Source organism: Crinia signifera, chromosome 5 (genome assembly GCF_055691185.1).
Source record: "Crinia signifera chromosome 5, ASM5569118v1, whole genome shotgun sequence".
In the NCBI taxonomy this organism is placed as follows: domain Eukaryota; kingdom Metazoa; phylum Chordata; class Amphibia; order Anura; family Myobatrachidae; genus Crinia; species Crinia signifera.
The window spans coordinates 70,972,185-70,995,577 of NC_139221.1; the positions used below are offsets into that span (position 1 = coordinate 70,972,185).

Sequence of the window (23,393 nt, forward strand, 5' to 3'; positions counted from 1 at the left end):
AATGCGTCTGCGTATGTGCAGACGCACACCATCGCACCCTTTGCAAATGAAGGGGTCGGAACGAACGGACTTGAATAAGGTCCTAGCAACACCGGGTTACAGAATGACTTTGTGTTGCCATCCTAACAACACATGACAGATGGAAGTGCTGAGACTGATTACTCCGAAAGACAGGAACTCCTTAGTAGCATTCACGTTGGCCAGCCATGTGTGGCCATATTGAATGATCATTCCATTAATGACTATTGAGACTAGTAGCAGAATTGGCCCCTGTGTTACCGTCTTTACACTTTATGTATTTCCATTGCATGCTAAACACCTAAATATATCTTATTTTCAGGTATTGGCAGTCAGCATATTCCAAACTGGATTTGGATCTCTGCAGCTTTGGGCAACTTTCTGGCTTATGCGTTAGGTATGGTAATGATGGTAATGTGCCCTTCACAGCTAGGGCAACTTCATATGTACAATGTAACAATTCTTATTCATCAAAATTAAGTTTATATAAATGCCCCAAAATCAGCCACCACAAGGCACTAATAGAACGCCTAATATTTATACAGCCCAAAATCAGCACACACATAACATTACTATACCTCCCACATCATCTCACATGTTACATGTGTGTCCTCATACAGCTAGACTCACTACGCCATGCAGACTGAGATGCTTGAGTGAGCCTCCAGGTCCGGGACAGCTCTGCTAACATCGGGGGTGAAATGTAATAGGGTGAGATATTCAGAAAGTGAGAGATTTGGTAAGAAATCTCCAGGTGTTTTTTAAAGCGGCAATCATTTACTCTGCACAGCCAGTTTGATTTTGAAGTGTAAATTATTACACTTCAAAATCACACTGGCTGTGCAGAGTAAATGATTGCCGGTTTAAAAAAACCTGGAGATTTCTTACCAAATCTCTCACTTTCTGAATCTCTCATCCTATTACATTTCACCCCGGGTGTCTTTTTACGCCAAAAATACATCTTAACCACAACCTGATGTGACTGGGGTGCACGAGGACACTGATTAATCTGATGCATGACAATTATGTATCTGTGTGTGACTGAGGGCTTTATTCTAGTTCACTCTTTCTGACAAAATCCTTCTTAGATTGACAAAACCATGTGCACTGCAGGTGGGGCAGGTGTTACTTGTGCAGAGAGAATTAGATTTGGGTGGGGTTTTACTTCAAAGTGAGATATCTATATTGCAGTGTAAAAATAAAGCAGCCAGTATTTACCCTGCACAGAAACAAAATAACTCACCCAAATCTAATTCTCTCTGCACATGTTACATCTGCCCCCCTGCAGTGCTCATGGTTTTGTCCATCTAAGAAGGATTTTGTCAGAAAGAGTGAACTAGAATAAGGCCCTGAGTGTGTATGCAGAGCAGAACAGAACTTGTTGTGGAAAAAGCAGCAGCAGCTGCTGTATTGTAGCACTTCATGTACAGATTGAGAGACTCAGTTGCACACGAGTCATAGATCAGTTTAATTAGCATCATCTCCCCATGCATCCTTGTCACATTATGTTGCGATTAATATGCTTTTTTGGGGGGCAAAATAAAAGTAAAAAAGTTACTTGACACTATAAGATTCTCCAGGGCTGCCATAAGAAATTGTGGGGCCCAGGACTGACACCTAAAATGTCTGTGGAGACTGGTGTACTGGCTGTACTACTCAACCTCTGTCTTGCTTCGAGGGAAATGTGAACTTTGTTTATGACAAATTATACTTTATAAACCCCAGTCCTGGGCCCCTTTTCTGTCTCGGCCCAGGACTGGAGTCCCCGCTGCCCCCCCCGCCCCCCCTGATGGCTGCCCTGAGATTCTCACATGAGGGACTGTTATTGTGATTGCAGCATAGATGTATGAGGACAGATTTGTATAGCATTAAATGCAGTCTGACAATGGTTAATTGCATTCTAAAGTGCAAATAACATTTAAAGACTTTATGTACAGATCCCAAAAGTCAACAAAAGAATTATTACAATGTAAGTTTAACATACAGTATTGATTGATAAAGGCCCAATTAAAGTGCCACATAGCATGTTGTTATCACAGATAAACATATCCATATGGCATATTTTATAAACTGTAAACCATGTAGACCCCCTGCCTGGATATAATCAGTAGAGGCAGCTTTAGAAAAAAAAATGAAATCTTTATTAAATGGAAATATGGAAATACCACAATGATAAATACCATTTGTTAAAGACAACTTGGGGATGCCTAGATTTAGAACATACTTCCCCGTAGACCAGGCAATATTGTTCCAGATCAGTAGCTCCAATGGGTCATTCACATTGCAGACTCACAGACTGAGCAGGAGTAGATTAATATCTTCTTTGCTGCCTTCATGCTTTAATTGCACCCAGACACTGCATTCAGTCTCCGCTCAGCCGTAAAGCCGTATATTAGCACACTGTACACAATGAACCTCTAGAATGAATCCCACTAGCTTTATCATCAACTCTTTATGGTTTCTTCTATAAAAATAACTGTTCTTCAGGAGCATATGAAGTCACATGCATAACCACACATGCATGTAATTGATGCATACTGAGGCCTGTAATGGGTCAACAACCAGTATCGATGTCTGTTTTGGCAGCATGTTTCCTATTACGGTCATGTTCACCTATGAAACATCATAAGGGTTTTCTTCATGTCGTCTAGCATTTCATTTGTTTGTTGTTTGCAGATTCAATTGATGGGAAACATGCCAGAAGGACTCAGTCCAGCAGCCCATTGGGGGAATTATTTGATCATGGGCTCGACAGCTGGACAGCGTCAATCTTTCCACTGTCTTTGTTCTCAATATTTGGAAGCAATGTAGGAGAATCAGGATTAACACCAATGAAGATGTATTTAGTGAGCAGTGTTGTACTCTTCACCTTTATGCTCTCACACTGGGAAAAATACAATACCGGGGTGCTCTTTCTCCCCTGGGCGTATGATATCAGCCAACTGGTGAGTTGCTATGGGACATTCATTTCTACTCTTTTCGTCTTGTGTCCAACACTACACATAATAGATCAAGTAAGGGCAGATGCATCAAGGCTATTTTCATGAACATAACGGAAAAACTTATTTATGTGTCAATTTCTTTTTCCCTTTATGCATGAAACAATGTAAATATCCAAGCTTAAAAACATCAACAAACAATGCAGTTTTTATAAAAAGTGAAATATTTTTGAATGTATAATGCATAGAAAAGCATCCCAGCTTCAAACATCACCGATGCTATTTTACATGCATGTGCGCCTTCAGGGCTTGGAGCCTGGAGGCTGGAACCACCATTGCCTCTGAGAGTTACACCCCTGTGTCTCATGTCCGATCCGATGCGTGGTCCCGTGCGTATCGTATCGGCCCCAGAGATCATACGTACTGCATATTTAATCTCCATGTGGCCCGCCTCCCAGCGTCAGGAAGTGTGGATCACATGCAGAAGGGATGCATGTGATGGATGGCATGTGTTTCTGCCGCCCGAGAGAGTCCCAGCAGCTAGACAGGGTTTGCATGGGACTTCTCCAAGGGGAGAAGTCGCATAGTGTATGGTCACATTAAGTCCCAGAAAACCCCATATAGTGTCATTTGGAATTAGTCCTTGGGTGACATGTAGTAAGGCTCTGAAATCGCACAAAAATCTAATTTTTATGAAATCGCCAATTTTTTTTTAAAATTGCAAATGGAATGGAATGCGAATTGAGGTGTGAAAAAATGCAATGTCATGCAATTAATGCGAATTTTGGTCATGGAAAAGTGAAATTTTAGTCATAAAAATTGTGCGAATTAATGCACATGTGCGATTTGTTACACATGAAAGTATGCTGTATTTAGTTTAAAAAAATCATAAAAAACGGCATAACCAGCCCTGGGCTCATTGAACTGGTCCTGGTTTTAAATAAAACAGGGGACAAAATGTGGAGGGATTCCCATATTTAAGAAACCAGAAACCAGTACCAGGCTCTTGGACCGGTCCTGGTTCCAAAAATACAGGGGCCCAAAAACTGGGGGTCCCTCGTATTTTGGAACCAGCACCGGGCTCCAACAGCCAGCGGTGTCATGCCACAGCCAGGGGACACTTTTTATACAGGGTCCCCCGGCCGTACCATGCCGGGTCTGTGGAGGAGTCAGAACCCCCCCCTTCCAATAAAGGGGATCCCCTGTCCGGGGCTGAAGCCTGGTGCTGTCCCTTGCATCCAGGGCGATGGACGCCGGGCTAATGTGTGGAAAAATTCAAACACATTGCTTAATACAGGTGAACTACAAGACCCAGCATGCGGGGTATTTCTTTGATCTCACTGATCTGTGCATTTTTCTGTCAAACTCTTTGTTTTGCGATATTCTTTAACATTTTCCAGAATTTGCACCCTATTACATTTGCTAGTTTTATACTTTATAATGGGCAAACATCTAGATGCGAATTGAAGAGTGAGAAAAAATTGACAGGTCAAAATGTGCAATTTACACGACAAAAAAGTGGGATTTTTACCTCAATTCGCATCCTATTACATTTGCGATTTTTGGAAAATGAGTGAATTCGGTCGGTTTTTGACTACACATCGCAAAAGTCAAAATATCTCATCCTATTACATGTCACCCCTTGTGTTTATCATTAATAGCATGTCTCAGAGGATGTGAGATCAAGGATTGAATAAAGCTCACTTATACTGTATTACCCCTGTTGTGTGTTTGCTGTCCATTAGAATCAGGGCTCCACTCCAGTGTATTAAAATGATTTTAAATAGTTGCTACCTTTAGAGGTCCGTCAGGTTGGCAGCGGCGGCGGTGCCAGCTCCTCAGGCTCGTCTTCCTCTATCTGGCACTTGTGGTCTGAGATCATCGCGCGGCTAGGGCTTACTGTGCAGGCTCTCGGCATTCCTGCTGCCTACTGCAATGCCCGTGAATGTCCCCAGGCAGGATCCCGCTGGGCCTGGGACTGTGTAAGTGCGGCAGGCTGTGGAGGACCCTCGGCCCGCTGCTATGTAGTGGGGAATGGCGGCCAGATGATCCACGGGTGCGGGACCTGCAGTTAAGGGGGGTGATGGCAGGCTGCTGCCCGGGCCCTACCTCTGTCATAGCGGCCCGGCCCGGGACAGTTGTCCCCCTGATGGTGGCCCTGATTGGAATCTTTGTTAAATAATTTACCTTTATCTTATTTCTCAAATACATGGGGTATTAAGAGTATTTCTTGGTTTAGGTAATACATTATGTGAGCTGTGGCACAATATGCCAGGCAATTGTCCTTTCCACTAAGAGAACACAATATACAAATTACACAGCAAATCCATCACTAGCACCTTTAGGAGGAAATTTACTCAGATAGGAATTAGATATCACATGTGATATTGCTATGGGCAACCAATCAGAATCTACTTCTTATTTATTTAGCACCCTCTAGAAGAGCGTAGACAGGATTTCATTGGTTGCCCATAGCAACATTGCATGTGAAGTCTTATTCCCATCTTAGTATCTTATGACAGTCATGTGTCAGGCCATAAACTATTGCTGCCTCCCTCCCGGCTGGTACTGTATCGCTATAACTGTGCCTACTTCCTCATGTATAAGTGAGAGCTGCTCCTTATCTATGGGGGAGGGACCTTCTTCAGGAATTATATGGGTAGTGAGTGTGCAGACTACCGCTGGGTCCTTCATACACGTAATATGTGTATGTGAGCCTAGTGTCATTATCCTATTGGCCTTATTGCTAGATTTACCTAAATCCCTCCCATACTGTATATGCTTTATGTTGTAATTCCCATCTTTTCTTTCACATTGTTACTGAGCTACAAGTAATTGTTCCTATTATACTTTATAAGCAGTTCTTTAGCACAGTGTAATCCTTATATAATCCTCACTTGCCTGATAGAAAATGTGGACATCTGGCTTTTAAAATGCATAATAGATCTTTCTACACTGGAAGAATGTTTTGTTGTGCGCAGCTCAGGTGACATTATCCTGGATATACAATAAGTGTGTCCGTTCCCTGTCTCCTGGATCACTATGTTTTTGTTACAAGTAGTCCAACATTGGCCTGTACCTTACTGATTTGCCTATGTTATAACATGGTGGATGGTAGGGGAGGGCCTTTAACTTATAAGAAAAACAGCATCATTCATTATACATATTTCAATATGCTCAACACATTCAATTAGCACATGGATTATAAACCTTATAACATTTCTTCTTTTATAAACCTAAATGTATCTTGACCTAGTTGAAATGTTGAAATGTTTCTCACCTCGAACCTGACTAGGTATGTTTTTTGGTAATGTATATTATATTCTACCCATGTTCCTCTCTGTATCTGAGAGCTGAGTGCCTTCAACAATAGTAAGAGAGTGTAGTTGGTATATATACTAGAGCAGTGGTTCCCAAACTTTTTTGAATCACGGCGCCCTAGAGCATCAAAATATTTTCAAGGCTTCCCTAGGCCAAATGCTTCTTATCGAGAAATTCAGAAAAAAAATATTAAATTAAGTGCATTGTGTTTATAGGTCACAGTTATCTGGTGAGGGACAGGATTTGCTTCTGTTTGTCCACATATATTATGATTGGCAGCCACAAGCACTGGTTTTGCCTGGTACATTGACCATAAATAATATGAATTGATCCTGGTCCACCAACCCAAGGCACCGCTGCAAGTGTCCTGAGGCACCCCAGGGAGCCTAGGCACACAGTTTGGGAACCATTGTAATTGTGTATGGACTTTAAGAGTATTGAGGTCTGTTGAGGCTGCAGCTGTAATCTTCAATGTTTTGATCAAAAATAAGAACAAAGCATTAGTACTGCTATGCAGCTGGTACCATATACAGTATGGGTAAAACCGAGTGAGGGCGTATTTATTTTCTTTTTGTTTCAATATATTGCCCAAACTGCAATCCCCGAACGAAGACCCCACCTGAGCACACTCTATTTGGTCTATTCATATTTTAGACAAATCCCACAATAGGTAATTCTCTGTGGGAAATTCACTAAGATCGCATGGGTACGAATGCAACCATTTGATCTTTATTAGAAATTGGAATTCGGTACTTCAAGCTCAGGGTGTACAAATTAATTCATTATCGATAGAACTCAGCAAATTTACTATATTTTGTACTGCTGAATTAGGATGTGAATTCAACAGGAAATGCAAATTGAAAATGCAACACATTTGGGAACACTGAGGCCAAAGCATTACCTCTGTGGCTGATCAGCCCTGGCCAGGTCCTTGTGGGAGTGGGGACTCCCCCATTAAAGGGGTCCCCCCTCCAGGACTAAAGCCCAGGGCTGTCCCTGGCACCCCTGGGTGGTGGGTGCCAGTCTGAAACCATTAAAGTTTAAAAAAAGGCCCGCTGGGACTTGTAGTCCCACTACAGAACCAATATCCTAATAAATCAGAAACACACATAATAAAGTAAAACTTTGGAGCATCTGGAACACACAGAGGATGTGCAGGGAGGAGAGGATACTTTCAAACGTACCCGCTCCATTACTCCACTTCAGGATACCTCCCTTGTATGAGTTGATTGCCGGCAAGACCAAGTGTGCCCAGAGTCCAGCAGCTTTAGCGGAGACACTGGCAGCAGCGAGTGATTTCCCCATACTAGCACAGTGCAACACTGCCACCACCTGCACCGTAAGTGTTCAGTGGAGGACAGGACATTGCTGTGTGTGATCCAGCATGGGGATCCCCCTGGGCACTGACTAAGGGAGGGGGTGGGGGTGACCAAGAGCTGCTGCTGGAACACTTTTTTCAGGCAGCACTGTGAGCTGGGCAGAGTGTGAACCAAGCCCTGCTGCTCAGCGCTGCCAGGCAGTAAGTAATAAAATCCCAAGATCCCGCTGATCCCGATCTCGGGATTGGCATCCCTGTAACTCACCAGCCTCCAGTGTAGATCACATCTAAAGTAGTCAATCCATGGGTCCAGCAGACACAGAGGAGCAAGCAAGCAGCTTTTCCCCGAGAACAAGGGAAACCCCAGTGATGTCGGGCACTAAAGAGTAGATGTATGAAGCAGTGATAAGGTAGAAGAAGTGAGCCAGAGGAGAAGTTACCCATAGCAACCAATCAGCACTGAAGTAACATCTATAATTTGCATAATATCAAATTATACAGAGCAGCTGATTGGTTGCCATGGTTATAGGGTTACCAACTCATCCCTTTAATTCGGGACACATATTAATTACACAGGTTCTGTGGCTGGCTTTCACCTGGTTTTAAACTGCCACACCTCAAGACTCCATTTCACCTGGTTTTAAACTGCCACAGAACCTGTGTAATTAATATGTGTCCCAAATTAAAGGGATGAGTTGGTCACCCTACATGGGTAACTTCTCCTCTGGCTCACTTCTCCCTTGTCACTGCTTCATACATCTACCCCTAAGACTTCCCTCAGCAAAGAGCCCGCTGCTGGTTTTTGAAATACAGGGGGACCCCAGCTTTTTGTTCCCTTGAATTTCTGGAACCAGCCCGGGGCTGGTTATACTCGTGAACAGGGACCGGAATGAAGTTTTAAATTTTTTTTATTTTTTTTTTATTTTTACCCAGACGCATCATGCTCGTCCGTATTTGGCTGCCGGGAAACTCAGCAGCCAAATACGAATGATTTCACTATCAGAAAATACGAATCCTGAGAATTCAAGTACCTGTTCGTACCGCAGATTGTCAATCTTAGTAAATTCCCCCCTCTCTCTCTCTCTTTCTGACTGTCTATACACTGTGTATACACATCGCACGTGCGCTTGATATTATGCTAAATTAAATAAATGTAATTCTGCTTTTAGCTCAGGGTATTTGATTGTTATTCCTGAACTCGTTTCTTTGTGGCCCATTTTAAAAGATTTTTTAATGTTTTAAAACATTATTGTGTTTTGCTTGGGATTGTTTACGCTTCACATTCCAAGTTTCTGAGCCAAGAGTGATCACTTATTTAGCTTTTAAGAATATGCTTAAATACAAGTCTATCCCATTAGCAGTGGGTCTGACCTTTCTTTGCCCTATTACACACTTTCCATAAACAAGTACAAAAGCATTATTAATAAAGCCATAAATAAACATTGTGCTTGCTAGTTGACCTCCATTTATTCCCATACACGAAAATCACATCAATGCGCACCTGTAATACAATGTCGCTGTTCTCCACTCCTCAACCATCTGGTAAGTCATGATGTATGCCCAATATTTGCATGCTTACATAATTGGACACACCCCCCCCCCATGACTCCATCTAAAAGAATACAGTACTTGTTTCCTAGCACGGCGTCCCCGATTTCCACTGCAGAGCATCGCATTGCACATGCAATAGAGCGGCATGCGATGAATGCGATGCGATGTTTAATTGTACAAGCACCCTGATGGGGTGCTTACAATGTTAAATGCACCGAGCCCGAAGCGTGGCGAGCGCAGCGAGTCGCGCGAGGGGACGCGGATTACTTAACATGTATTCCGCGTCCCCTCATGGGGCTCTCTGCGCTCGCCACGCTTCGGGCTCGGTGGCTTGCTGCACTCGCCACACTATCTAAAATCAGCCCCACGCCAACGTGGATAGTGGGGGTATGAAAAGGTTGGAGGACGCGTTCCGCCGCCCCTCGCGGGCTCGCTGCGCTTGCCACGCTTCAGGTTGGCGTTGATAGTGGGGGTGGCCTTGACAATGGGGGTGCATTTAACATTGTAAGCACCCATCAGGGTGGTTGTACAATTAAAAATCGCATCGCATGCCATTTGCTGGCATGCGATGCTATGCGATATTTAATTGTACATTCTGGGTCATTTACCCGAATATCGCATCGCATACCTTATGGCATGGTATGTGATGGGCGCTGTGCTAGAAAACAAATACCAAGAATACTTTATGTAAACGTCTCCGCTGTCCTCGGGCTGGCTCACGGAATATGTCTGTTTACATTTGCAGTGAAGCGGAGTGTCAGCTATTGTTTACTGTTATCAGTCAGTTAGTGCAAAAGGTGGCTAATGGAGGATTCTGTGTTTTCCAGTTACTGACAGCAAGAATACTGTGCAAATATCACCAGTCCAGACAAGCCGCAGACATTTTTACATGTGTATATATAGATGTAATTAGCTGTAAGATAATTTACATTTACAAACATTAAGTGAACTTTGACCCTCATATTTCTTTTTGTCCTTTCAGTCAATGACATTGGTGTATATTCTCACTGCGGCAGTTGGAGTAGACACCTTCCATAAACCCGTCATTCCGCATGTATACATGACTGATTTACTAATTACATTCTTAGTAGGTAGGTATGCAATAGAAAAATAACAAACATTTTAAAATGTAAAAAAAATATAACTATTTGGGGTACTTGTGTATTATCTGGGCGCCCAATTTTTTCATTGCATGCCACTACTTAAGGCATGCAATGCGATGCGATTTTTCATTGTAAAGACCCGATTTTTAATTGTATAGTCAGCCATGGTTGATTTCATACCCCCCACTATCCAACTACGCATGGAGTTGATTTTATATAGTGTGGCGAGCGCAGCGAGCCACCAAACCCGAAGCGTGGCGAGCGGACGCGGATTACTTTACATGTATTCTGCGGCCCTTCGCGGGGCTCGCTGCGCTCGCCACACTATATAACATCATAACATAACATTTTATACTTCCGGTGGAGGCCGGGGAGGTCGCATGCACATGGAGCTCCGGTCCCCCATCCACGGAGCTCCACCATCCCCGGCCTCCGGAGCAGCGGGCGGCATCAATCGTAGCAGCGATGGGGGAGAGGAGGCAGTGCTGTGCTCCCCCGGCGGTGAGCGCCGTACACCCCCGGCGGTGAGCGGTGAGCACCGGAGCACAGCAGCAGGATGGCCGGAGCCAGCAGCGCGGCGGTTCCCTCCGCCCCTCCCGCAGCACCATCAGCCTGCGGGCGGCCCCCCTTAACCCCCGGCAGTGAACAGGCGCAGGATGGCAGGAGCCCAGCAGAGCGACGGTTCCCCCCACGCAGCACCATTAACCTGGGGGCGCCCCCCCCCAGAGACAGCGGTGGTCTGGCCTAGCAGAGGCCCTAGCGGAGGCCCCACACAGACACCGGAAATGCGGCATCCAGGCTCCCGGCAACCATCGGAGGGAGAGGTGAGGGGAAGCTGCATGAGGGCCCCAGTGGTAGCCCCCACTGCTCAGTGCTGGCAGGATCATGTGCTCCAGCTCTCATCCCCAGGAGAGAGACTCCAGTCTCGGCCCAGGGACCAACTCCATCTCCCAGGCCTCACTGACCCTGCCCAGGCCCCACTGACTCTCTCCCCCCCCTCCAACTCCAGTCCTGACTGACTCTGCCCAGGCTTCGGTGACTCTCTCTCTCTTCCCCCAACCCCCCATCGCCGCCACCACCATCCATGCCGCCCATGGCTCTCCCTACAGGAAGATTCAAGATGGCGCTGCAATGGCTGCCTAGGAACTGTGCACTCAGCCATATGTATCCCGTGTCTCCTGTGTGATAACTGTACTGTCTCTGTTACAACTGTGCTGTCTTTGCTCATACTGTTACCTCATACAGTTACTCACCTGGCTGCTGCAACGACAAGTGGCGCCGCTGATGGCTGCCTAAGCGCTGTGCAGCTCGGCGGGTATGTGTTCCCATGTGATAACTGTACTGTCCCTGCTTATATTGCTACCTACCTGGCTGCTGCAACGACCAGTGGCGCCGCTGATGGCTGCCTAGGCGCTGTGCAGCTCGGCAGGTATGTGTTCCCTGTGTGATAACTGTACTGTCCCTGCTTATATTGCTACCTACCTGGCTGCTGCAACGACCAGTGGCGCCGCTGATGGCTGCCTAGGCGCTGTGCAGCTTGGCGGGCATGTGTTCCCTGTGTGATAAATGTACTGTCCCTGCTTATATTGCTACCTACCTGGCTGCTGCAACGACCAGTGGCGCCGCCGATGGCTGCCTAGGCGCTGTGCAGCTTGGCAGGCATGTGATCCCCGCAAGTGATGTCTTAATGCTCTCAATGTAATGCGTTTAATGTCTCAATGTAATGTGTAAAATGTCTCAATGGTATGCATGTAATGTGTCGTCCCCCCCCCCCCCATTTCATCCCTGCTTGATGCTGCACTGTAATCCACAAAAAATTCCTAGTGTGCGCAAGCACACATGGCCAATAAAGTTGATTCTATTCTATTCTCTATCAACTCCATGCGTAGTTGGATAGTGGGGGTATGAAATCACCCATGGGTGACTATACAATAAAAAATCTGGTCTTTGCAATGCAAAATCACATCGCATGAACTTGTATGCCACTATATTGCATGTGATGCTATGCAATACAATGAAAAATCGGGCGCCCAGATATTACACAAGTACCCTATTTTGCATTATCATATCTCCTCTCCAATCTCTTGAATTTATCAAAGTACGAGAAAGTAGAGATATAAGAGATATAAAGGGGCTGATTTCACATGTTTTTCATTATCTTAGTATCACCTAAATGCATGATAAGGCTTAATACATCTTAATACATCTGCCCCATGTCTCTGAAAGTTTTAAGAGATAATATCAATGTTCTATATGACTCCTGGAATGGAGCATCAAGTCTTAACGGTCAGTGGCAGAACCACACAGACATTTTTTTCTGTTGCCTATCTTATTATCCTTAATTATATGGCGTAACAAGGGTCTGCAGCACCTTACAAAGTATAGGAACAGTATGACCAAAACTAGAAAATGTGATTTAGAGTATGGAGTATTTCAGGATATATTAGGACCCTGCTCATGGGAGATTACATTCTAAAGTTTAAACGAGAGGGTGTAGTCAAAGACAGCTCCTAACACAATGCACTTGCAGTCTAGTGGAGATAGTATTGCTGTCAATTGGTAATTCAATAGTGGAAGACAATTGTTGTACATCCAGAGGGCAATATCCGAGACACCTTTGGAGATGTGAGAGGGGGATAAGTCAGGGGAGCATAGTTCAATCTTAAGTGTCATCAGCATAGAGATGGTACTGATGCCCCAAAAAGCTGATGTGGGGGTAAAGAGGGGGGGGGGCATGAGAGAAGACAAAGAGGAAATGGTCAGAGAAGTAGGAAGACAGCTTGGAGATGGCTGTATCATGCAGACCAAGGGAGTGAGGAATTTGCAGGAGAGGTGGTCAGCAGTGTCAAAAGCAGCAGAGGGGCAGAGTGGGAGGAATAAAAGGAAGGATGGTAGTTGTGGAAAATCAGTTTAAGGAATTTGGAGGCAAAGGGGAGGAGGGACATATTAGAGGGTGTGTCCGGATCAAGGTTGGGGTTTTAAATAATTGGGGAGACAAGGGCATACTTGAAAGCCAAGGGGGCAGTGGCCAATGAGAGGTAAAGAGGAGAGAATGCGTTAAGGAAGCAGGTGGGTTTATGATCAAGGGTGTGGGGAGGTGAAAGGGGGGATGGGACTGGATTTGGGTCTCCCAGATAATGGGAGAATCAAGTCATAGTTCGGTACTTGTGAATTATCCGGGCTGCCGATTTTGTCCTTAAGTTTAGTTAACTTAAGGACACCCGACCGACGCGATGCCCGCGATTTAGCCCCAAATCGGGGGCATCGCGTCGGTCGTGGCCATTATAAGGGGCCGCGACGCGATGCTCGCGATTTCCCATAGACAGTAATGTTAAAAGACACGATGGACCCGATTTCCCATAGACAGTAATGTTAAAAGACGCGATGGACCCGATTTCCCATAGACAGCAATGTTAAAATAAAATGACAATGTGAAATTGGCCAATATGGCCATTTCACATTGGATATGTTTTAAAAAAAAAGGTTTCATGGCCCCCCACCACCGTTAACGCCACCCCGCTATTGACGCCAACCGTGTGGCGAGCGCAGCGAGCCACCGAGCCCGAAGCGTGGCGAGCGCAGCGAGCCCCGCGAGGGGACGCGGATACCTTCACAGGCGTCCCCTTGCGGGCTTCACAGGTGTCCGCGTCCCCTCGCGGGGCTTGCTGCGCTCGCCACGCTTCGGGCTCGCCACACTATTCTATTCTCAACTCCACGCCGACGTGGATAGTAGGGGGTATGAAAAGGTCGGAGGATGCGTACTGCCGCCCCTCGCGGGCTCGCTGCGCTCGCCACGCTTCGGGTTGGCGTCAATAGCGGGGTGGCGTTAACGGTGGTGGGGAGCCATGAAACCTTTTTTTTTAAAACATATCCAATGTGAAATGGCCATATTGGCCAATTTCACATTGTCATTTTATTTTAACATTGCTGTCTATGGGAAATCGGGTCCATCGCGTCTTTTAACATTTTTGTCTATGGGAAATCGGGTCCATCGTGTCTTTTAACATTACTGTCTATGGGAAATCGCGGGCATCGCGTCGCGGCCCCTTATAACGGCCACGACCGACGCAATGCCCACGATTTCGGGCGCGATGAAAAAATCGGCAGCCCGGATAACTCACAAGTACCCATAGTTCATAAAAGTGGATGATCATGATGGGGAGAGGCAGGGTGGGAAAGGAGGGGATGTGGTGCTGAATGTCTGGTAGTGCAATGTCCTAACATATGAATTCAATCTTAGATGTGAATTGGGTGGCAGCATCAACGACAGTGAGTGAAGAAGTGAGGCTACTGGGAGATGGAGAAAGTCCACATTGGAACGCGGTTTCTTCCACTGTTGATCTGCATCGTTAATGTATTACGCTCTTCTCCAAGCACTAGCCTTTCCATGCTGATAGCACAGATGCACTTTCAGTTGTTATAACGAATATCATTCTATTATTGTCAACTGTGTAAAAATTGTGCAAAACTGATTTAAGCTGAGTTTTTTTGCTTATATTTTGTAGGATGCAGTTTACTTATCGCCTTTCCTCAGACACTGTACAACATTATTGTGTAAGTTGGAGTTTTAGAGTATATTAAGCACAAAAATATCCATATTATGTTTTCAATAATGTAAAATATACAGTATATGTATTATATAAGGATACCTCTAATTCTTCACAAAGAATGTAAAAAAAAAATCCTGCTTGCACCAATGAGAAGCCAGTCACAGAATGTGTGAGCGCGAGTGTGAGTGTGTGTGTTTGTCATGCATTCTGGTAGTGTGTGGCTATGAAAGCTGCCAGAGGCACAAGTCCTAAAAAATACAGGGGAAAACACCCACCAACTGTCATATATGATGTTAGGAAAAGCAATGTGCACCAAAAATAGTGGATTGGTGATATCAGCTGATGCAATCCTATCCTTTTCTTCTACCAACAGAGCATATCGAGAGAAAACCCTACTGAAGAACTCAGTATATGAAGGACTTTTACCATTATTCTCTCCATCCCTTCTATTTGTTCTGTTGACCCTATGGGTTGTCTATTCTCCATGTAACATCCTGGGCAGGCAACCAAGGCTATTCTTATGGATGGTTGGTGTTCTGTTCTCCAATGTGACAGTAAGTATTCATTGAAATAAATATGCAGTATCCGCACCCCACCATATTCTTCCCTGTCATCCCACAACCATGGTTGCCACACTTGCCCTACCATATAGGAGAGCATGACACATTGTGATGCAGAATGTCATGTGATCATGAACCTACCAATAACATACATGTACAAGAAACATCTAGGGGCTGAGCCAGATGCAGAGACAGTCATGTGTTCATATTCTGCTGCAGTCCCGTCTCGGTTATGCTAATGCCAATACAAAGCCTCTCTGGTGTAGAGACAGTGGACACACATGCAAATGTGCAAGGACTGAGGCGCTGACTTTCTGTGTTATAGTGGTACCTACATATGACTTCCTTTCCATTAATCTTGTGAAGTAATCCAATCGCATTTACACATATATAAAACATTACTGAGCATGTCAGCACATAATGAGCTAATGGCCGGATGTCTGTCCATGTGATAGACCACCAGCCAGTCAGGAGTGGTATCTCATCAGTTACCAAGGGTGTAATGTCTCCAAGTTGTAAGCTGGTGGGAGGTGTCTTTGGCCTGGACAACAAAACGCATTTGGATGAACTGTATTCTCCCTAGGCTGGAATTCTCTGTTCCCTGTACCTTTGCTCTTATTATAAGGAGTTTTAATGACAAAATATGCTCACATCTACATATTGATGGATGTAAAGTGTGTTTAAGGAAATACACTCGCGTTGTTATGGCATATATCCATTGTATTGCATCGGTTGAGAGAAAGGAGGTGCTGTTCACAGCTGAATTTATATAATAGAGCCATCGGTTGGGCATTGGAAGGAGGCATGTGATGGTTGGAAACCATCACAAGCCCAAAATCAAATGGAAAAAGGATTTCCATAGAGCAGGTAACATCGATGACTGCTTACCATTGGCTGTCTAAAACAAAATATCTATAGTTTCTTTGCTTTCGACATTCAAGATCTGATTAGCTCATAACGTATCTTGGAAATAATAAAACCATTGTCTATCTTTGGCAGTGCAGAGTGATTATATGCCAGATGAGTAACACCAAATCTGAAGTCTTCCACTGGCTCCTCTGGCCATTGGGTCTTGTGGTTGGTTTAGCTGTATCCAGATACCTGGGGACTTTGGAGGAGATCGTCTTCTTGTCAGTCACAGTGTGTGCTACTGTAGCTCACATACATTATGGAGTTTGCGTGGTGAGTGCTGTTATACTGTACATGACATTGTTACTAGCACATAAGTGCTGTTATACTGTACGTGACATTGTTACTAGTGCATAAGTGCTGTTATACTGTACGTGACAATGTTACTAGCGCATAAGTGCTGTTATACTGTACATTACATTGTTACTAGCGCATAAGTGCTGTTATACTGTACGTGACATTGTTACTAGCGCATAAGTGCTGTTATACTGTACGTGACATTGTTAGCGCATAAGTGCTGTTATACTGTACATGACATTGTTACTAGCGCATAAGTGCTGTTATACTGTACGTGACAATGTTACTAGCGCATAAGTGCTGTTATACTGTACGTGACAATGTTACTAGCGCATAAGTGCTGTTATACTGTACATTACATTGTTACTAGCGCATAAGTGCTGTTATACTGTACGTGACATTGTTACTAGCGCATAAGTGCTGTTATACTGTACGTGACATTGTTAGCGCATAAGTGCTGTTATACTGTACATGACATTGTTACTAGCGCATAAGTGCTGTTATATTGTACATGACATTGTTACTAGAGCATAAGTTCTGTTATACTGTACGTGACATTGTTACTAGCGCATAAGTGCTGTTATACTGTACATTACATTGTTACTAGCGCATAAGTGCTGTTATACTGTACATGAAATTGTTACTAGTGCATAAGAGCTGTTATACTGTACATGACATTGTTACTAGCGCATAAGTGCTGTTATACTGTACGTGACATTGTTACTACTGCATAAGTGCTGTTATACTGTACGTGACATTGTTACTAGCGCATAAGTGCTGTTTTTACTGTACATGACAATGTTACTAGCGCATAAGTGCTGTTATACTGCACGTGACATTGTTACTAGTGCATAAGTGCTGTTATACTGTACATTACATTGTTACTAGTGCAGTGGTTCCCAAACTGTGTGCCATGTCTCCCTGGGGTGCCTCGGGACACTTGCAGGGGTGCCTCGGGTTGGTGGTACAAGACCAACTAAATTTATTTATGGTCAATTATTTAAGGACAAAACCAGTTCTGGTGACTGCCAATCATAAAATGTGTACAATCAGAATGCTTTACAATATAACTGAACCTAAGGATCACATATAAACACAATTCGCTTAATTTTCTAATTTTTTTTCTACATTTTTTTTGGCCTAGGGGTGCTGTGAAAAAACTCTAGTAGTCTAGGGTGCTATGATTCAAAAAAAGGTTGGGAACCCCTGGACTAGTGCATGATCACAGCTGGCAAGAAAGTTTTTGTATCTTCCAAAATGTGATCACAGTTTCACCCTCCCATATTTACATCTAAGGTATTCCCAAAATGAATGACAACATTACACTGCATGAATATAGTAGGCTCACTAGGAAATGCCTAAAGCAGTGGTTCCCAAACTGTGTGCCTAGGCACCCTGGGGTGCCTCAGGACACTTGCAGGGGGGCCTTGGGTTGGTGGACTAGGATCAATTCATATTATTAATGGGAAACGTAACAGGCAAAACCAGTGCTGGTGGCTGCCAATCATAACATATGAACAAACAGAAGAAAATCCTGTCCCTCACCAGATAACTGTGACATATAATCACAATGTACTGAATTTTTTTTTTCCCCTGAAATTCTTAATAAGAAACTTTTGGCCTAGCGGTGCCTTGAAAAAAATGTGATGCTCTAGGGCAGTGGTTCCCAACCCTGGTCCTCAAGTACCTCCAACAGTGCAAGTTTTCCAGGTCACCCGGCAGGTGCACTCATTATTCAGGCAAATTTGAAAAGATCCACAGGTGGAGCTAATTATAGCACTTGTGATTCTGTGTGGAGACCTGCAAAACATGCACTGTTGGGGGTACTTGAGGACCAGGGTTGGGAACCACTGCTCTAGAGCGCTGTGATTCAAAAAAGTTTGGGAACCGCTGGCCTAAAGTATAAGACAGACAGTTACATTGCTTATGAAACTGTACCAAAATTAGAATTTCTGTATGCAAATGTATTTGTCAGGTTGTTCTATACAGGTGCAAATGCAGGATTTGCAAGGGGGGGGGGGGGTTCTAGAGAGGGGTGATCTTGACGGACAGTATACAGACTTCAGAATCCTGCCCGCCGGTACTCTGCGAGGGGCAATCACAAAAAAATCCCCTTGCAGGCTCTCAGGTTCTATTCTACCTCTATGGGGGTCTTGGATCCCACGAGGGAGAATAGCCCCTATTGGTTGGGATCCTGACTGTCGGGCAGTTGGGATTTTGACATCAGGATTTCCACATTGGTATACTGTTCGTCGGTATCCCAACCGACGGTCTGGGCAACAAGTACAATTTTTAGATGCGATGTATGTTTTAAAGTACTTGCACCACTAACTTTTTCTTTCATTTATTTTAGGGGAAACAGCTGAGCAGACATTTCCACATTTACATTTTCTCTCTAAAGAAGCGGTATGCAGACTGAGTGACATAATAACCCACATGCAGGTTTTACCATTGTTCTAGATTTGAAGAACTACTGTATAAGCAAGGCAATGTAAATACTGTTTGCTTTTTGTACTCTGGAACATGGAGTATGTACTTCTAACCTCATCATACTGCAATTGTTACTATACATTGTACAAAAGAGATAACATGCAATCAGAGATGACTGTATTCTGCTGGGACTCATCACCTGACTGTACTATAAAGTGTAATAAGTACAAAAGGGAATGTAAAATAGTCAGCATAGGTCATTCAATGAACATTCCACATGCTGCAATTACTGATATATCCCTTATTCCAGTTCTGACAAAATATTTTGATATCCATTTACTGCAGTGATGTTTTGTCTTAATTATCAGACATCAAGGGGGAAATTAAGATGGGAGTTCTATTTCACATGGAATGTTGCTATGGGCAACGAAGCAGAACCTACTACTTATTTATATTTTTTTAGCACCTTCTAGTAGATAATATATAGTATTTGATTTTTTGCCCATTGGAACATCCCATCTGGAATACAACTCCCACCTCAGTAAATTCCTCCCCCAAATCTGAAAAATGTGCCGCAGATAACATCATTACGATGCAGATACATGGGTGAATTTGGTTATAATAGTGGTAAAAAGCATTGTACTATACTTATGGATTGGTGTTTATCTACATGTTTAACCCCTTCAAATTTAGATGTTTTTCCAGTGAAAGACTATAAAAAAAAAATCCTACTAAAACAACTGTCACCTCAAAAAAATAACCATATACCTCACACACGTTCGTAAAATCAGTTACTGGATCCAGTGGAGCCAAATTTTTAAAACATTTGGGACTGAAAAATGCTGGACACAAAGATGACTGTGGACAGCAGAAATATATGGGTTCCTGAGCGCCCTAGCGGCTGGCTTCTACATTGTGCCTAGATCAATTGCCAAAATGGTGTCACTTACTGGTTAGAGCTACCAATATTACTCCATCTTCCAACTGATTTTAAAATCCATGTAGTGAATCTGCCAAACAAGCTCCATGGCTGGGATTTCTCCACAGCCCAGCTACCAGGATCAAATGTCAGTGCTTCTCTACTGATCATATTTCTTCATCTGCATCTATTCCCACATTCCTGCAGAACCCACCCATTCTGTATACTAATATGGTGAAAGGAGGTTGCCTAGAACAGAGCAGGCAGTACTTCCTCATCTTTGTGGCATAACCTGCACCACTATGGGTCCACGCCACCCTGCTGTGTCCACGCCACGATCTATTACCTTTAGTAAAGTTGTGGTGAGCGAATCGAGCCACCGAGCCGGAATTGTGGCGAGCGAACATTGGTGCTATTCTGAAAGCAGCTAACGTGACTGGTGTAAGCTGTGGCCGCAAAGATGAGGACGTACCGAGCAGCCAGTAGCTATGGCCCATAAAAATGTAACCCAAGATTTCCAATAAAAACGTGCCGTTTTTATACGTATGCTCACTTCTGTGTATGGTTTTTGTTCATTGGGAGTCTTGGCACCTAGCAACAGCTGGTGGGTTAGGGTGAAAGCCTCCCGACATACACTGGGATGGTACAGGGAAAGAAAAACTTTAACTTACCTTCCCACAACCAGTGGAGCAGGGAACTTAGCTGTGGGTGCGTGACTAGTGTGCATGGGCAGTGCACGCACGTGCACTCTGGTCACATGCACCTGAAAAAAAGTTAATGTTTCTTCAAGAGATGGAATAAAAAAGGCAATGGAGGTACACAGCGCTAAATTGAGGAGAAATTGAATACCTTGGGATTTACTATCCCATGGTATTCAATTTCTCCTCAAATTAGCACAATGTACCAGGGCTGCCATCAGAAATTTTGGGGCCCGGGACTGACAAATTAGGCAGCCCCTCCCCCTCCCCCACCCAGGATGGTCGCTCCTCTGCGGTCTGCTCAATGGCACGGCCACATCATTACGTCACGCGGTACATGGGGGCTTGCCAACTTCACTGGTTGTTCAAGAGGCAGGCAGCAGACAACCAGGTAACTGAAGCTTTGCTGCATGCCCCCTTGCATATTTCAGTTGTGCTACCTGACCCCTGTCATTTCTATATTTAAGCTGTGCCCCTGCTCTCACTATAACTTCTACCCCTACTTAAATAATATATATTTAAGCTGCGACCCCCCCACCCACCATCACTAACCTTGCTCCTCAGCTGCCTTTTCCCAGTCACAGAAGAGGTTAAACGATGTGTAGCCAGCAGCAGCAGCACAGCCCCTCTAGCAGCACGTCCAGGTCCCGTAGTGTCAGTGAGGCCAGGAGTTCAGCTGCCGGAGACCAGGGTGCAGAGGAGACATTCACCTCTGCAGACTCTCCAACTGAATAGCTGTCCATACGCTGTCTGAGCAGCCTTGTACTATACAGCATTCAGGGCCGATGCGAGGCACCGGAGCGCCCTAGGCAGGGGGGTTGCCAGAGATGCAGCAGCATCACTTCCAGGGGGGGTCAGTGGAGTGTGGGTGCTATCCAGGGGCAGGGGTATGGCTCATTCACCTGCTCCAGTCCCAGCTGCTTTCTTCCTGCTCTCCTCGGCGCTGGCGGGAGCTCTCTTGCTGCTGCTGCTGCTGCTTCTGCTGCTCACTACCTGCCTAGTGGTGGTGCCGGCCCTGGCAGTACTTACATAAAGTGGGCGGAAGCTGCCCAATCACTACTAGCCACAGCAGTGATTGGGACACAGTGAAGTGCTATGCAGCTGCCGAGGATCTGCTGTTTAAGCAGGAAGGCAGCTCCCGGAGATAAGAGAAGGAGCCTGGCACTTAGCGCTGGAGCAGCCTGGGCCCTCCCTTCTCTGTCTGAGGGGCGGGGCCTGGATAGAAGTACCCAGAGACCCCCCTGATGGTGGTCCTTCTGTGTACCTCCATTGCCATTTTATTACATATCTTTGAGTGGGAGCAACTCTTTACACAGCAGCTTGGAAGGTTGACCCACATCAGCGCCTGTGTTCCCCTAGGAGAAATTTGTTGGTCTTTTTTCAAGAGATGCCTGTTCAGGAAATAACATCTCTTTGCCTGCAGTACTAATACCTCAGAGGTCTGTAGTGGACTGCCCTCTCTTGCCCATAGCTGGCATATTTTCCTGACTGTGATCATCAGCAAAGCAGCAAAGTGCTCATAAAGGGACTCGTCACATCGATACAAAGTCCCCAGCTCACTCATACAGGGAGGCAAGCTACCCATAGTGGATTGGGAGTTGGACGATGCATCAAGATCCAGTGCATCCTCTCACAGGGGTGAATTTAGTGATTTGCAAATTACCTGAGTGGCATTGGCAAGCAAAATGCCCCATTTAAGCTATACACAGTACACTCCGCCTTGAACAAGCACTCTAAGGTGTATGAATTCACCCAGCTGGCTTTTCCAGACCCTCATTAAGGAGGACAGATTGTTCTGTGTAAAACATGGGCATCCCTGAAATCCCTGCCCTATTTGCCTGAGATATTGACCCTGCTTTCTCAGCACTAGTGGGGGAAAAAGCACTGACAAATAAAAAATATCAAGTTCAAAGTAACTGATGCTGCAGTCTGTTATTATTTGCCCTGGATAAGGCAGAGAAACAAGGGGTCCCAGCGGGCTCCCTAGATTTCCTGCTTCCAAATGGCCCTATTGAAAGCTGTTAGTAGAGCTACCCTGATGATTGGCCATACCTTTGATTTAATTTCAAATGCCTGCAGAACCACCGGCAAGCAAGCGCAGATCTAATGTCGCTCCTGCACCAGTGGATGTCCCAAACCTAATTTGGATATTTCAGCCCTGACCATAGACAAGGTTAAAGGTCCCCAGCCCTTCAAGGGGCCCGTTTGCCAGTAGGGTCATTCTGTTGGAGCCAGCAGTCTGAACCAATAGCAATGTGACAGACACAGAGTCTTCAGAGGAGGCTTCTCCCAGACACAGGTCATGAGAGGTGAAGTGCATAGCATCCCTAGAAAGACAAAGGATTTGTCGCGGTCTTTCCTGAGCATTTTCCTCCTGGAGACAGACTACCAATCACAGATGTAGGGGTATATTCCCCCCTGTTCCTTTTCCTAGCTAGATACGTTCCTGCTGGATGACAATTTCCCTGGCCCTTCAACAGGGCTAAATAGAGTTGGCAGACAATTCCAAATAGGTTGGGTCAGCTACCATTTCCCTGTAAGGAAACAGGACAGTTCATATAGGCCAGTACTGAATGTGAAGTCTTTAAACCTACAGTATATATGAAACCTTGGTCTTTCCATATGGAGGGTTTAGCAGATATACCCTTTAGGCTGACCACTGTATCTGAAGGAGACATTGAACACAATACTGGAACATCCAAATCATAGGAGGCTGGTAAGGTCCATGCAGAGAGATGTTCCATACTATTGAACTGTTATGGTTTTCAGACCGCCCATCA

General features: G+C 44.8%; 1 protein-coding gene across 1 annotated transcript in view; it reads left to right on the top strand.

Moving 5' to 3' along the window:
- Positions 1-23,393, top strand: part of LOC146005706 (ethanolaminephosphotransferase 1-like) — a 49,760-nt gene that overhangs the window by 21,781 nt on the left and 4,586 nt on the right. The window contains exons 4-10 of the mRNA XM_083145131.1: positions 341-415; positions 2,695-2,963; positions 10,130-10,238; positions 14,756-14,804; positions 15,174-15,354; positions 16,360-16,542; positions 18,920-18,972. Of these exons, the coding sequence (XP_083001257.1) occupies positions 341-415; positions 2,695-2,963; positions 10,130-10,238; positions 14,756-14,804; positions 15,174-15,354; positions 16,360-16,542; positions 18,920-18,972 (919 nt within the window). The remainder of the gene's footprint in view (positions 1-340; positions 416-2,694; positions 2,964-10,129; positions 10,239-14,755; positions 14,805-15,173; positions 15,355-16,359; positions 16,543-18,919; positions 18,973-23,393) is intronic.